This window comes from Myotis daubentonii, chromosome 2, assembly GCF_963259705.1.
Source record: "Myotis daubentonii chromosome 2, mMyoDau2.1, whole genome shotgun sequence".
Taxonomy (NCBI): domain Eukaryota; kingdom Metazoa; phylum Chordata; class Mammalia; order Chiroptera; family Vespertilionidae; genus Myotis; species Myotis daubentonii.
The window spans coordinates 222,163,191-222,179,367 of NC_081841.1; the positions used below are offsets into that span (position 1 = coordinate 222,163,191).

The 16,177-nt window shown below is 54.3% G+C and overlaps 1 protein-coding gene and 1 long non-coding RNA gene across 2 annotated transcripts in view; one reads left to right on the forward strand and one right to left on the reverse strand.

Moving 5' to 3' along the window:
- Nucleotides 1-4,479: 4,479 nt before the first annotated feature.
- Nucleotides 4,480-5,875, reverse strand: LOC132228788 (uncharacterized). The gene is made up of 2 exons (XR_009451439.1): nucleotides 5,366-5,875; nucleotides 4,480-4,630 (listed from the first exon to the last, which is right to left on the reverse strand). It is a non-coding gene; the product is annotated as an uncharacterized LOC132228788 (long non-coding RNA).
- Nucleotides 5,876-6,024: 149 nt separating this feature from the next.
- Nucleotides 6,025-16,177, forward strand: part of AGPAT5 (1-acylglycerol-3-phosphate O-acyltransferase 5) — a 34,867-nt gene continuing 24,714 nt past the window's right edge. Inside the window, exons 1-2 of the mRNA XM_059685841.1 lie at nucleotides 6,025-6,362; nucleotides 14,509-14,578. Coding sequence (XP_059541824.1) covers nucleotides 6,144-6,362; nucleotides 14,509-14,578 — 289 coding nt within the window. The 5' untranslated portion in view covers nucleotides 6,025-6,143. The remainder of the gene's footprint in view (nucleotides 6,363-14,508; nucleotides 14,579-16,177) is intronic.

A 16,177-nucleotide genomic window follows, 5' to 3' on the forward strand; every position in this document is an offset into this window, starting at 1 on the left:
CTGTCCTTGTCTCCTCGGCTAATTTCATTCCTAAGATTGGTTGTTGTTTAAATATATTTTTATCGATTTCGGAGAGGAAGAGAGAGGGAGAGAGAGAAACAGCAGTGATGAGAGAGAATCATGGACCGGCTGCCTCCTGATGCCCCACACTGGGGATCGAACCTGAAACCTGGGCATGTGCCCCGATTGGGGATCGAACCACGACCTCCTGGTTCATAGGTCAATGCTCAACCACTGAGCCACACCAGCTGGGCTGTTTTTTTATTCATAAATGAAATTGTTTAATCTCTACTTTGGACCATCCTGGCTAGTGTATAGAAATGCACACTGAGCTGGTATCCCGCAACCTCGCTCCATTGTTTATGGCTCTGAGGCCGGTTGCTGGCCTTTCGTGTAATTCTGTCAGCGCTTCCTTCACATGTTCTGAGGCTCTGTCGTACGGGGACAGCGTTCGGAGTGTCTTCCGGGTGTATTTTGTTTTTATTTGTGTTAACTGTCCTTCCTCTGAAACCTGCTGTCACGTTAATACGACCCCCCCGCTTTCTGAGGGTTAGTGTTTGCCTATTACAGTTCCCGTAGCTTTACTTCTCAGCGATCACGCTACTTAAGTGGGTCTCTTGCCACCGCCTCAGAGGGCTTCCCTCTGCAACACGGCGTTGTCCTGTGTCGAGTGGCCAGGCCACGGGTGGGTCAGGAGGTAAAAACACCCGTGGACGCTGGCTGTGCTGGCCATTCCACGCTTTTCTCTCCCTCCCCTCTGGCTTGCTGTCACTTACTGCTTAATCTTCAGGTGGCTATTGTGTTCCCTTTAGAGATACTAGGCAGTGAGAGAGGGGCGCTGACAAGTGTTTAGTGAATAGAAAAGTCCGTCTGACCTGTCTCCTTCCTGCCTGCCCTGCAAGCTCCCGAGGGTAAGACCCGTCTCCCTTCTCCAGTGGTGTCCTTGGTGCCTGGTCCAGGTGGTGTATGGTAAGGTCAAATACTTGTTAAATTAGATGATATTGGGCAAGGAAGAAAGAATGAGAAAATACTGAGTAAGAAAAAAATTTTAACCTAAAATATGTGTAGGGAGTCTGAACGTGAGAGTGTTGTAATAATAATACATCTTTTGCTGAAAACATGAGATTAATGGTGAAAACTCTGTGGACACACCAGGGCTCTGAAAGATTTAAGGGGAAGGGTTTGGCGGAGTGATATTAACTAATAAATACAGCTCTTGGCAGAGAGGACAAATCTGAGAGTGATATACGATTCAGTAAACAACAGAAATTGGCATGGTTCTCCAAAAGAAAAAAAACAATCATTTTTCTGAAAAATCTGGACTTTAAGTTTTGATAAGAAAAGCTATACTAGCCCGGCCGGCGTAGCTCAGTGGTTGAGCATCGACCTATGAACCAGGAGGTCACCGTTCGATTCCCGGTCAGGGCACAGGCCCAGGTTGCAGGCTCGATCCCCCGTAGGGGGTGCAGGAGGCGGCCGATCAGTGGTTCTCTCTCATTACCGGTGCTTCTCTCTCTCCCTCTCCCTTCCTCTCTGAAATCAATACAAATGTTAAAAAGAAAAGCTGCACTAGAGGGTGGGAGAGGAAGTGCTTGTCCTCCCTCTGAACACCTCAGAGGAGGCCTGGGAGGTGGAGGTGTGGAGCTGCTGCCCAGGAGGCACCCAGAGGCACCAGAGACACAGGATCCGGGTAACAAACAGGCCACAGGTCAAGGCCAGTGACACGTGTCCAGGGTAATTGGTGCCCAGGGAGGGAGTGACGTCGCACAGGACGCTGCCGACACCCTTGGCAGATGGCCAGGGGGACCCCGCGGGTTCTCCGGTGCACAGAGCGCTGACGGACGCGCAGGCCCCGAGCTCATCCGGAGGGTCTGGCGGCCACATCGGTGTCCTCTTGACAGACATGCGGGAAGTGAGGGAGGGACCGCTTGCACAGCACGTGCCTTTCAGCAGAGAAAGGTCAGTGTCCGAAGGACATGGAGGGGGAGAGCACAGATTGGAGAAAGGGTGCGGGCGAAGCCATTTATGAGAAGACACTTGTGAAAAACAATTTTAACACTTTTCAGTATTGTTTTAAAGCACGAAAGGCCCCAAGAAAGAAAACAAAATAAAGCGTGAAAGGCCATAAACACGGAATATGACATACTGTCACCATGTCTAGCAAATGTGTGATTGGGTTACAGACATAAGAACAGACAGCGAGGGGGTGACGAGGGAGGCGAGCGCTGGTGACGGAGTCACAGACTGAGACCCGCGCCTGGAGGAAGCTGGGACGCTCGCCCCTCGTGGCCAAGCCTGTACTTTGTCTGTAAACCAGTAGGTTAACCGGACACCGAGTCCTTCAGTGTGACGCTGTCCGGCTGGATGAACGACCGTGACGCTGAAGGGAAGTGCAGACAGTCGGCGTGCTCACCGCACCGTCGGCTTCACCTGCCGAGTGGGACAAGCACCGGGAGCTACATTCAAACTGCATAAGAACATCCCTGATTTTATCGAATATGCATTAGAGCCAAAGCATGTGGCTATTCCACCCATCCTACAATCGGTGGTAAAACACGAATTCCTACTTACCACGCCAGACTAGGGAGTGTCGGATGGTTCCATAATCCTAAGAAAGGCTCACGCTATTACAGTACACAGTAACTTGTCTGGACATGTCAGCTTTTAAAGTCTTACTTTTTGAGATTTTTTCTCATTCTAAATGAATTCCACGTCAGATTGAACTGCGTGTGGGTGAACCTGCACTCTCTTCTCTATGGGCTCCACTCCCCCAGCGACTGGGTCCCAGGCCACAGGTCTGCCTCCCTCCGGGTGGCCCTCGAGCTGGAAAGCCCTCCTCGGGCACCGCGTCTTGGCTCCCGTGGCCACGCCTGTAGCAGTGCCCTGGAAGGGTCACTCTTGGCTTCTTTTCCTTCTTTGTCCACTTGAGTCCTGTGTCAGAAGTCCCACTCCCCGCCCAGACGCAGGCCGTGCCCTGAGGGCTTGCACCCGTGCTCCGCCTTCGCCTGACACGGGGCAGGGCCGTGGGGCGGGACACACACACACACACACACACACACACACACCGCACGGGGGCTGCCTTTGCTGCGTCAGTACTTCCTGGTAAAACCTCGAAACAATTCGGGAAGTGCAGCTCACCCTCAGCTGACCCTGCTTCCTCCCTGAGAGACTGGCATCAGGGGTTTCTGGACATTTGTGAATAGAAATAGGAGCAGATGGCGGTGCGTGTACCACCAGCACCTGTTCTCCCCTGCTGTCCGGAGAGCAACGACGGGTGTGGCTCTACCTGCCTCTTCCGGATGCTGCTCAGCGTCTCCCGTGTCCTCCGCACGGTTACGTCCCCATCGGCCACGCGGGCTCATGCAGGGAGGCTTAGGGACCAGGCCACCGGCCTGCATCAGGCAAGACCACCTGCTGCCGGGGGCTGGGCATGAGGAATGCACTGGCTCGTCATCCAGGCACCAGCACCCCAGCTGGTGCTCGAGTACCAGCCCCCACACGGCTCCCATCTGCTCTCCTTTTATAAAAAATCGCCTTTAATCATGTCACTCCCCTCCTTGCAGCCTTTAGTAGCTTCCCAGGACCTTGGGATCAAGTCCAAAGCCACTTGCATGTCCCATGAGACCCTGCTGTCCTCTGGTTCCCGCCCACTTCCTTCCCAACTCAGCTCCCATCATCTCCATCCCCTTTCTTTTTCTGCCAGAATCTTCAAACTGGGCCACAGGGATCCTTGGAAATAAGTAATGGGGTGGCCACAAGGAGTTTTAAGGGACCCAATTTTCATATTTTTCTAGAACTGATCTGCCCGGGAGACTCCTGGGTCTGGACCCACATTGCATTTGTCAATGGCCCCTCCCACTGGGCCTCCCCATGTCATACTACATCGCACTGCATGGAGGACAAATGTGACACCCGGAGGACAGGGGTGATCCCCGGAGGTCAGGGGTGATCCCCGGAGGTCAGGGGTGATCCCAGGACAGGGGTGATCCCAGGAGGTCAGGTGTGATCTCAGGAGGACAGGGGTGATCCCAGGAGGTCAGGGGTGATCCCAGGAGGTCAGGGGTGATACCAGGGGGACAGGTGTGATCCCAGGAGGACAGGTGTGATCCCAGGAGGTCAGGTGTGATCCCAGGAGGACAGGGGTGATCCCCGGAGGTCAGGGGTGATCCCAGGAGGACAGGGGTGATCCCAGGACAGGGGTGATCCCAGGAGGTCAGGTGTGATCCCAGGACAGGGGTGATCCCAGGAGGACAGAAGTGATCCCAGGAGGACAGAAGTGATCCCAGGAGGTCAGGGGTGATCCCAGGAGGTCAGGTGTGATCCCAGGACAGGGGTGATCCCAGGAGGTCAGGTGTGATCCCAGGAGGTTAGGTGTGATCCCAGGACAGGGGTGATCCCAGGAGGACAGGGGTGATAATTCTGAGGACACCAAGAGACAACTAGACAATTTCTTTAATTAAGGCACTATTAACACAGGCGTTTCAAGGAAAACTTATCCTTTATTTACAGTCATCACATATCAGATTTTGTGATATATATGGATTCAATCATATTGCTAACAACAGAAAGAGCTCAATCCAGAAGAAATTCCAACTCAGAACCTTGATGAAATAGTCTGTTCAATAAAAGACTGAAGGAAAAAGGATACTCCATTGAGGTACATTCCATGGAATGAAAATGTTTCCAAAAAGAAAAAGAACTAATTTAAATTCTAACTGGTAAAAATCTTGAGTATTTTTAATGGATGATTGTGGGTATTAAATCATCATGGTATTTAGAACCCAAGGGGTCCATTTAAAAGATCTGTCACCACTTTATTTGAAAATGTCATGTACAACTTATCAGAATTTATTCCTTTTAATTTTAGATGTTAACTTAAAAATGTGTGTGGGAAGCACACGGCATTCTTTTGGGGGGCGTCTGGGTTAAAAACAGAGCTGTGCGGCCCACTCAGCGCCCCCTGGGCCCGTCCCAGTACGCCCCTCCCTCGGGTGCACACTGCCTTCCTTCAGGTACACGCCTCCCTCGGGGACACGCCGGCCTCGGGGGACACACTGCCTTCCTTCAGGTACACGCCTCCCTCGGGGACACGCCGGCCTCGGGGGACACACTGCCTTGGGTACAGGCTGCCGCTATCCTCCCTGTCCTCCCTGACCGCCTCCTCCCCCTCCCCCTCCCCCACCTCCTCCGATTGCTTTGGGGAGAGGAGGGGGGAGGGGGAAGGGGGGAGGGGCGGGGGAGGGGGAGGGGGAAGTTGGGGGAGGGAAACACGCTGAGACACAGAGCCGGCGGCTCCTGCAATGCCTCTGCCTGGGAATCGAACCCATGGCCCTTAGTCTGTGTGACGCTCCCGGGGGCGCCGTACCTGCCAAGACCGGCTCCGAGCGATCCCCGTGCTCCGGTCACCGTCACCGTCACGATCCGTGCGGACGCTCCACGCAGCCGCCCCGGCCCGACGGACTCTCGCCGGAAAGTGCCTCCCGCGTAAGGCGCCCCCCGCTCCCCTCCCGGCAGAGGCCCGGCCGCCGGGACCTACGCTCACTCCGCAGCCGCAGCCCTGCCCGCCGGTCCGAGGGTCAGGGGTCAGCCGCTCGCCCTCCGCCTGCAAAGCCCTTGAGTCCCGGCCGCACCGCCGCGAGGCCCCTCACAGACATCAAAGCCGCCCCCGGCCCGGCGGAGCCCCGGAGCATGCGCGGAGGCCGGAGACCGCAAGCAGGTGCACGGCAACCGTCACCGCCCTTGGCCAATCGGGAGTCGTGTTGTTGCCCAGGATCCCGCCCCCCGCCGGGACCGTGGAACGGGCAGCCAATCAGAAGTCTTGTTGTAGACGCGGAGCCCCGCCCCGACAGGACGCCGGGTGACGGGCAGGGTCACAGGGGGTGAGCGCGCCGGAGCTCCCAGCGCGCAGGGCCCGCGTCCGCGGCCCCGCACCGCCCTCCCGCCCGCCCTCCGGCGGCGGCGCGGCCCATGCGGCTGGGGGCGGAGGCCCGAGCAGACGCGGCGGGGCGTCTCCGGGGCGGCGGGCGGCCCGGGGCGGGGCGGGGGCGGCGGCGGGGCCGGGGCCGGCCCGGCGATTGGCCGCGGGCGGGGGCCGGGCGGCCGAGCGGGCGGCGCGGCGGCGCAGTCGGGCCCCAGCCGCCGCGATGCTGCTGTCGCTGGTGCTGCACCTGTACTCGCTGCGCTCCGTGCTGCCGGCCGCCGTGATGCTGGGCTCGGCGCCCACCTACCTACTGGCCTGGGGCGCCTGGCGCCTGCTGTCCGCCTGCCTGCCCGCGCGCGTCTACCAGGCGGTGGACGACCGGCTGTACTGCGTCTACCAGAGCATGGTGCTCTTCTTCTTCGAGAACTACACGGGCGTGCAGGTGAGCGGGGTGCAGGTGAGCGGGCGGGGCGCGGCGCGGGCACCGGCCTGGGAGACCCGGGGCCCTCCGAGCCGCCGCTGGGACCCGCCGCCCGCCTGCCCCCTTCCGGTCCCCAGCCCTCGTGGTGCCTCGCGCGGCGGGTGCACATGAACGTGGAAGTAGGGCGAGAGGTCGGGTTCGGGGCGTTTGGCGCGAGAAGGGGGTGCAGGGGTCGGTGAGAAGGGGGCGCCGTGTAAACCCCCTGGTCCGCTTGGGGAGCGGGGACCCTCCCGGGACAGGGTGTCCCGTTGGCCCCAGAAGCGCCGCTCTGCTCGCCTGGGCCCCGCGCGGGGAGCGGGGAGCTGGGCGCAGTGGCTGCTGCGGGCGCCCCGGGAGGTGCTGCCTCCTGTCCGGGCTTCTTGCGTGGCTGCTCTTTTTCTTTCTTTCCTTCTTTCTTTTTTGTCTGGTTACTTTCTTTCTGTTTGTTTCTTTCTCTACGGAGGTTGGACTTGTAGATAAATTTGTGCAACAAACAAAAGCAGAAGGGCCCCTTTCTTTAGTTCTCTGAAGTCTCAGACAGAGTAACAATTGTGCATTTTCATTTTATCTCCCAGTTTGCAAACAGTTTGGTTCTTGGTTATTACTTTATTCAGTTACTCCCTTTCCCCCTCCTCTCGGTTTGGCATGGAGGGCAGCGGAGGGGATTGTTCTGCCTTCTCGCCCTTGAGGGCCACGGGGTCCATCCTGTTGTCCGTCAGCAGCTACTGTAGACCAGTGGTTCCCAAGCGGAACGAGGCCCAGGAGTCAGGGTTTTAACAAGATTCCCAGGTGATTCTGATGTGCAGCCCAGGCTGGGAACCGCTGGTCTAGACTTTGTGAACTGCTGTCGGCTCCCCGAGGACTCGCGTTTGCCCCGATTGTGGGCGGTTGTTTGGGGGGAAGGGAATTAGGAGAAGCCGGTCTCCATTTAAACCAGCATCTCCGTTTGCCGGGGGAAGGATCACTCTTCCAGAGAAGGAGTTCCCGATGCTGGATTGTGTAGTGGGCCTCAGGGAACTCGCTGATGCGGGTCGGTCCTCTCCCCCGCGCTCTTCACATTTGCCTGAATGCCTGGTTTTATCCCGAGTCAGCGTTAGATTTCATATCAGACGACAGCTGGCCTGGACTCCGAGCATAGGACAGAGTCAGTTACCTTTTAGAAAAATAAGTCTGTACCTGGTTATTTTATTTTTGTTCAAAGAATGGAATATGCCCTGGCTGGTTTGGCTCAGTGGTAGAGCGTTGCTCTGCGGACCAAAGGGTCCCAGGTTCGATTCCGGTCAGGGGCGCATGCCGGGCTTGCAGGCTCGGTCCCCAGGGGGAGCGTGCAGGAGGCAGCCGATCAGTGATTCTCTCTCATCATGGGTGTTTCTATCTCTCTCTCCCTCTCCTATCCTCTCTGAAATTAATTAAAAAATATATTAAAAAAAAGAATGGAATATGTTCCATGCAATATAATGTACAATATACCATTGAAGTACTTTGTATTTAGCAAGTTTCTTATTTTTAAAAAGCAATTGTAATCTCTCTCATTTTGGGGGGCGGGGGGCGGGCAACCAAAGTTTTTGGTGGCCTTGAAAAAAAAGTAAAAATAAAAAAGCAATTGTAAAATTTCAGAGTGATTCTGAAATTGAGTATTTTACCCCATGCCCTATTAAGTATAGACCTCCAATTTATTTTGGAGTTCTTAGCACATGGTTTTGTAAAAAATTTAAATTTTGAATTACACTTCATGGCCATCAGACAACCTTTTATAAATGTGGATCCCTTGATGAAGTTTTGTAGGAATCCTAGAACTCAGTGCCCACTGGCCATGAAATGCAGGTTATGGACATTTAATGAAAATGTAGGCCCGAGGGTTTTCTTGTCCATGCATTATTTTTTGGCAAGGAGTTACTTGTTGGTTAGTAACAGAGAACATAATATTTTGGGGGGTCTTCAAGATTAAGTCAATAGAGGAAAAATAGCTGTTTTTTAAATATAAACCCAAAGGAAAAGGATATGTGAGAATGCACAGTCTGTCGCCTTATTTTTTACCTCATAGTTTTCCTCGGTGACTTTGTCATTGCAAAGTTTCTATTAAAATTTTAGCTTGCGCTCTGGCCCGTGTGGCTCAGTTGTCTGTATATTGTCCCATGCACTGAAAGGTTGCCAGTTCGATTCCTGGTCAGGGCACGTGGCCAGATTGCAGGCTCAGTGCCCAGTGGGGGCAGGAGGCAGCTGATCAATGTTTTCCTCTCACATTGATGTTTCTCTCTCTTCCTCTGTCTCTAGAAATCAATAAAAAATCTTTTAAAAAATTTAGCTTGTTTTTCTTGTTTTGCTAAGGGACTTTTTTTTTACTTGAATTGTTCATCAGCTTTCATTGCAAGACCAGTGATGATCCTCTTGTTTGTTCTGTATAAAAGAATGTGAACTCTTTCATTTAAGTTTTTTTTTTTAATATATTTTATTGATTTTTTACAGAGAAGAAGGGAGAGAGAGAGAGAGTTAGAAACATCGATGAGAGAGAAACATCGATCAGCTGCCTCCTGCACATCTCCCACCGGGGATGTGCCCGCAACCCAGGTACATGCCCTTGGCCGGAATCGAACCTGGGACCTTTCGGTCCGCAGGCCGATGCTCTATCCACTGAGCCAAACCGGTTTCGGCCATTTAAGTTTTTTAATGAAAGGAAGTTCACCATTAAATTATATACATTGCAGAAGTATTTTCAAGTTAGATTCTTAAAAAATAGCATTTTAATGCTTTTAAATTATGAGTATAAAAAAATAAATGCTTTGTAATAGTTGTGACAGTATTTTTTATGCATGGAATTTGCTCTTTGCTTGTTTTTTAAAATATGTTTTTATTGATTATTTTAGAGAAAGGAAATGAGAAGGATAGAGAGATAGAAACATACATGAGAGAGGAACTATCTGCTGCCTCCTGCACACCCCCTACTGGGGATGGAGCCTGCTGTCGGGCATGTGCTGTGACTGGGAATTAAACCGGTGACCTCTTGGTTCATGGACTGATACTCAACCGCTGAGCCACACCGGCCAGGCAGCCTGGGGAATTCTTAAAGCTGAGAACAACTGGGTTCATGAAGCTCATGATCTCTGCTTGTCAGGTAACCCTTCTTCCAACAGTGCACGTGGTCCCACTGGATTTTAGGTAAACGTTCTGTTCCTTCCTGATTTCACTCCTTTACTCTCACATGCATCTTTGAGACAAAAACATTTCAACCACTATTGCTAAAATTGCTGTTTCTCATTTATCTTTTTAGGTTCTTCGAGAAACTCATTAATACTGAAACTCAACTGGGTACCTCCTTCGCCATTTATTGCTTGGGGATTTTAAAAGCTTTATGTATCTATCTCTTGATTTGAGATCCACTGACAATTAGAACACAGCTTTTTACTATTTGAGGGAGCCTGATTTAAGTGAGTCATTGTATTACGTTCCTGTGATTGCCATAAGAAAGCACCTCAAATGTAGTGGCTTACACCTGTAGAAATGTATTTTCCCACAGCTCTGGAGGCCAGAGGTTGGAGACCGAGGTGTGTGTTGGCCTCTCCCTCCGGAGGCTCCGGGAGGGGCCTGTCTCTCCTCCAGCTCCTGGTGCTGCTGGCACCCCTGGCTTGTGGCCACACCCTCCAGGCTCTGCCTCAACTCTCCTCCGCCTCTTGTGTAAGGACACTTGTCATGAGCTGTGGGGCCCACCCAGAGAACCCAGATGCTCTCGCCCACTGCCCTGCTGAAGTCGGTTGGAATTTACTTTAAAATGTATTTTATTCGAATGGCTCTGTTTGCTAAGTCTCTCTTCCCCAAATGCTAACTCACAGTAAAATTTCAAATTTGATATAAATAAATTAGTTTTTCTACTGACCTACTTTGAGTGTAAAATAGTGGTAGGGATTCTGTATACATAATTTACTTTCTCTCATAAATTTGTCTACTTCTGTGGAGCTGAATACAATGAGAGTTGAGTCTTCTTTAAAAAATATTTTTTTATTGCTTTCAGAGAGGATGGGAGAGGGAGAGAGAGATGGAAACATCCATGATGAGAGAGAATCATTGATCGGCGGCCTCCTGCACACCCCACACTGGGATGGAGTCTGCAACCGGGCATGTCCCCTGACCGGGAATCGAACCGTGACCTCCTGGTTCATAGGTTGATGCTCAACCATGGAGCCACGCTGGCTGGGCGAGTTGACTCTTCTTAAATGGAATTAGAAGTTAATTTTCCCTTTAATATTTCCTTATTATTACTGTGGTTTCTTAAACAGGTTGATATTAATAGACATTCAAAGCTAAGTAACAGCTGCTCACTGAGGAACCCGAGAGCCCATTCTCCGTCATGCCTTCCTTCAGTGCTGGAGTGGGCACCTCGTTCCAGGGCCTGCGCTGGACACTGCAGGGTGCAGGGGCGACCAACGTGGAAGGCCCTGCCCTTCCGGAGCTCAGTCTAGGGGGCCAGGACATGGCAGGGAAAGGGCTGTGTGTGTGCTCTGTGAGCTCGAGGTGGAGGCGGGGCCTGGGCAGCTTCCAAAAGCCCGTGCTGTGAGCCTGGAGCCTGAGAAGAAGCCAGTGGGGAAGGTCTGTGGTCGCCCTGGGCGCCGAGTCAGGGAGGGTGGGTGCGCGGAGCGTGCCGGGCTGTGCGAGGCCGCGGGCGGCGCTGTGGTTGGACAGGGAGGCAGCCAGCTTCCGAGTGGGCCTGCGCTGTGCAGGGCAGCACCCCTCTTCCCTCTTCACCGCGGCGAGAACCGAGGCACCAGTAGTTCACGTGTTCACGGGCCAAGGCAGTCTAGGGGGGGCCCTGTCTTCTGCAGCCGCGGTGCTCGTGGTGAGGGGCTATTGGTTGTACTTACACTTGGAGGAAGGGGGGCAGTCAGAATAGGAGGCAGCACTGAAACGGAGCGTAAGTGTCGCTCTGTGACACAGACCAGGACCCTGCTTGGGTCATGGGAGCGGCTGCAGCGTGTTGGGAGCTGCGTGGACCCTCCCGGCAGGCGGACGCGCAGGGTGTGTCCGGGGGAGGCTCTTGCTGGCACCTGTGAACACGGTCGGCCCGGCCAGGCTTTCCACTCGTGGTTTCAGCTGCCACCGGAGGCCTTGGGGCTGCTGTCTGTCTACTTCCTTCCACTCGACACCCGGCCTGTCCTGGCCTCACCCCATCTCACTGTCAGGGTCGCTGTACGTAGCTAACGTGTGCACCACCAGCGTTCACATATTTCGTGCCTGTTCTCCTTCCACAGGACGGGAAGCCCTTGGAGGTGGCAGTGAGGGGAGAAGGACTGGATGTTGTTCTTTGTAGCCAAAGGCCCCACAGTCTGCAGGGACGCTGGCCTGGGCCAGTGGGGGGGGGGGGGGTGCCCCCAGGGTGGGTCTCACTGGCCTGGGCTAGTGGAGGGGGGGGTGCCCCCAGGGTGGGTCTCACTGGCCTGGGCCAGTGGGGGGGATGCCCCCAGGGTGGGTCTCACTGGCCTGGGCCAGTGGGGGGGGGTGCCCCCAGGGTGGGTCTCACTGGCCTGGGCTAGTGGAGGGGGGGGGTGCCCCCAGGGTGGGTCTCACTGGCCTGGGCTAGTGGAGGGGGGGGTGCCCCCAGGGTGGGTCTCACTGGCCTGGGCCAGTGGGGGGGATGCCCCCAGGGTGGGTCTCACTGGCCTGGGCCAGTGGGGGGGGGTGCCCCCAGGGTGGGTCTCACTGGCCTGGGCTAGTGGAGGGGGGGGGTGCCCCCAGGGTGGGTCTCACTGGCCTGGGCTAGTGGAGGGGGGGGTGCCCCCAGGGTGGGTCTCACTGGCCTGGGCCAGTGGGGGGGATGCCCCCAGGGTGGGTCTCACTGGCCTGGGCCAGTGGGGGGGGGTGCCCCCAGGGTGGGTCTCACTGGCCTGGGCTAGTGGAGGGGCGGGTCCAGCAGGGCCTGCAGGTGCAGTGAGCCTGGGCACATTCTTTACTGGGTCAGGAGGGAGAGGACTCCGCCCTCAGAAGCAGGTCAGAGGCCTGGTGGAGGGAGGGCTCTGGGAGCCTGAGGACAGGGAGCCCTTGTTTGCTTGCCAGGAGGCACTGCCCTGGCTGCGGTTCTGAACCTGTGCCCCCGTGGGAACCAACCGTGAACACCCACACAGAGTTTTTGCAGAGGGTAGTTTGTAACGTTTGAAGGAGTTTGGGATCCCCGTGAGAAACCGGTGTGGCCCCTATTCCCTGCCCCTCTGCCTGTCGGCTTGAGCAGGTCAGCTCAGCTCCGCCCGGCACTCCTCCTGAGCTGAGGGACCACGTCTCATGGTCCGGAGACTCGCTGAGAGGGTGCGCGGAGCCTGCCAGCTCCCTGGTGGCCCACGTGGATGCCCAGGACAACGCCGTGCAGAGGGCAGTGCCAGGACAGAGGTGGCACGCGGTCAGACCTCCGAGCTGGAGGTCCCTGGGTGCTGTGTGGTGGCTGCTTTTGCACACGGGTATTGGGCCAGTGGCGGCGTTTGCATTTGTTGCAGAGGGATCGTCACGTCCCTCATCAGTGGACAGACAGGGCAGGGAAAGACCGCAGGTGGGGCATGCATTACGGCCGGAGGCTGGTACTGGTTAACTGGTGACATATTCCATTGGCATGAAGCACATTGAAAAATGCATTTCAAATGATTATACTTAAACATGGAGTATACATTATATATGCAGTCTTATTCCAACTGAAATTCTTTGTGGCTGCATGTCTACCTAATCAGAGACCCTTTTTTAGGAAGGTAGACTGGAGAGTTATTTTTCTTATTCACGAATCGCTTACCCCAGTTTTGAATTTAAAAATTCACTTTATTGGGTAATAGGGCAGCGCATTGTCTGGGATGGTTTCGATGTTCCCGGCCTGTTCCAGACAGAGGGTCTTGTCTGCCTCACCACGCCTGGGAGGTGGTCCTGGCAGTGGGTGCGTTTCCGGGCGGGCCCTTGCTCAAGCTCCTCGTGAGAGATGGACGAAGTTTCAAGGGGGAGCCGCTGGCAGACAAGGCTCCAGGCCCACCCGTGGGCTGGCACCAGCACTGACCACATGGAGTCCAGGCCCTGCGACCTGACCTTCCTGTGTGGCAGCCTCTGAAGGCCCGGCTTCCCTTCTGGGAAAAGTGACTCCACAGGCGAGAGCACCAAGCCGGCTGCGGGCCAGTGGGTGGTGCTCGCCCTTGCTCTGCACTCTGAGTTGTTCCACTATTGGTTTTCAATAAGCAGTTTGTGTTAATAAAGGTGGTGGTCTCCCCACAGCCAGGCACAGCAGCCCCCCACCAGCCCTCGACAGACGCTTCCCCTGACCCCACAACCCAGCAGGCCTGACTGGTGCCGACCTCCTGCACCAGGCAGCTCCCAGCTGCCCCTGCCAGCCAGGGTACGAGGGGCAGGCGCCCAGATGGCCACACCACAGCCCTGGCCTCATGCTCGTTCCTCCTCACTCTGCCCACCCGAGGCAGGTGCCTGTGGAAAGGAAATAGGAAAGTTCCATGGTGTTGGGAGCTGTGCCCTGTGACTGGGGCAGGGCAGGGAGGAAGCCCTTTCCTCCACCCTCGGGTTTGCCCTGGGGCCTGCACACCACGCGGACGGGAGCCAGGTGAGCACAGGGCAGTCCTGCGTGTTTCACTGCTGTGAACGCTTTCATGTGCCCTGAGCCTCACGGGAAAGCGTTGGAAACCCAAAGGCCTGACACGTAGAGGGGTCAAAAGCCTCATCTTTTCCTGAACACTCACCTTCCTCTCATCTGAAAATCGCCATCCCGGACACCGCTGTTCTGAGTGCACCACTCTTAACGCACACGGCGCTTCCGCACGTGCAGTCTCCTTCCACGCACTGCACACCCCTCCTCCGCGAGGGAGGCGCTGGGAAGGGTGGTGCCTCGTGAGCCGTGTCCGCACATGTTGCTGTATTTTGCTCACAAGAAATCATGTGTTTCTTTCACTTGATGACCATTAACCTGTTCCACTCCTGACTGCTTTAAACACGTGCCATCTCTGCCCTCTGAGACTCCAGGAGAAATCTGATTCTTGTTCATCGTGATTGAAAATAGTCATGACATCGTGTGTTTGTCAGTTGTTGGCATGGTCCCATTCGGTATGTTACATAAGTACATGCTTTAACATATCAAAGTAATGCTTCTTTTTGTTTTATCTTGTAGATATTGCTATATGGAGATTTGCCAAAAAACAAAGAAAATATAATATATTTAGCAAATCATCAATGCACAGGTTTGTACTTCATTTGCATGAATCTTAAGTTTTTCTACAGAAAATATATGGACATTCAGAGTAATGTTCTTATATACTTAAATGAAAATTTTTTGTTATTGTTAAAACATGACTTTTTAATGCAGATGTATATGTGACCTTGTATTTGTGGTTTTCCTACGAATTCCCCTCGTCTTGCCTCTCCCTCTGATGAGCGTACATAAGCTGTTTTCTCTTTCCCCCACTTCTTCGAACAGCACCCTGATGTCTGTGCGTCTTCCTTCTGGAGGTGATGTGTCTGGAAGGGGGCTGGTGGGTGGCGGGGTGTGTGCGTTTTATGTTTTGATGGTTGAGCTGCAGAAAGGGGTTCAGTATGTGAGACCTCATGTCCTCAGCACGACGTTCGTGTCTAACGGGCACGGTTCCTTCTGACTCTCCAGCGTAGGTTTAATCACAGCTGTTTACTCCGACAGAGGCCTCCGAAGACTGGGTCTTCAGTGAAGCACAGCGTAGACTTTCAGTTAGGCACTTTAAGCTTTTATTCTGCAGCAGTTATGGAGTTACAAGAACGATAAAAAATAGTGGCAATTATTGCATGACCTCCTCCCCCAGTGATGACATCTCATCAGCTGGTACAGCACCCAAAGCAACACATGCACCTTGGCTACAGTCCTCAGCTCTCCAAATAGCTCCGCTCAGAAGCACCCGCTTCCCGTTTCCTTCAGACCTGTGCCTGCCTTCGAGGCGCTCTTACATTTCATCTTTACTCTGCAAAACCTAGTGCTCGGGAGCTAAGCCGAAAAGCAAGCTGACCGTTGATAAGGCCTGAACCGCAAGGCCTGTGTGCCGGCTGCCCGCACCGTCCCCCTGCCCACTGCACCTCTTCACGACTTAGTGCTTTTATTCCTCCCTCTGCCATAGATACGGCAAAGAGAGGGAGAGAAGTTGAAATGTATTGTCCTCAATTTAGCTTAATGATTACACTCAGTTTTATAGGACAAGTGTTGACACTACCAAGTGTTGACAGGAGATTTTGTATTTTTTTTAAATATATATTTTTATTGATTTCAGAGAGGAAGGGAGAGGGAAAGAGAGACAGAAGCATCAATGATGAGAGAGAATCATGGATCGGCTGCCTCCTGCACGCCCCGCACTGGGGATGAGCATGTGCCCTGAGCGGGAATCGAACCGTGACCTCCAGGTTCATAGGTTGACGCTCAACCACGGAGCCACGCCCGCCTGGCAACAGGAGTTTCAGTGTCTCTGTGTATTCAGTGAACGCTGTCGGCGTGACGGCTCAGATTAGTTGATGTCATTACATTTGACTCAAGCACCCCGCCCTGCGCCAGGGTCTGCTGCTCACTCTGGCCTAGAAAGGAGCCTGGCTTTGTCCTGTATTTGACTCTTTCTCCAGACAGAACTGGGCTCTTCCCTCCCGGGCCTGTTGCGGTGCCTGTTTCTGCCAGAGCTCCGTGAACTGAATAGGACGGCTTGTGGGGCCAGGGCAGCCGTGACAGCCCAGAGCTCCTCCGGTGGAGCTAGTGGCCCATGTCATTTATGGAGCTGCTTCTCTGTGCAACAGGGTTCTCTCTCAAAGTGCCTCGTTCAAGTTGCCTGCCC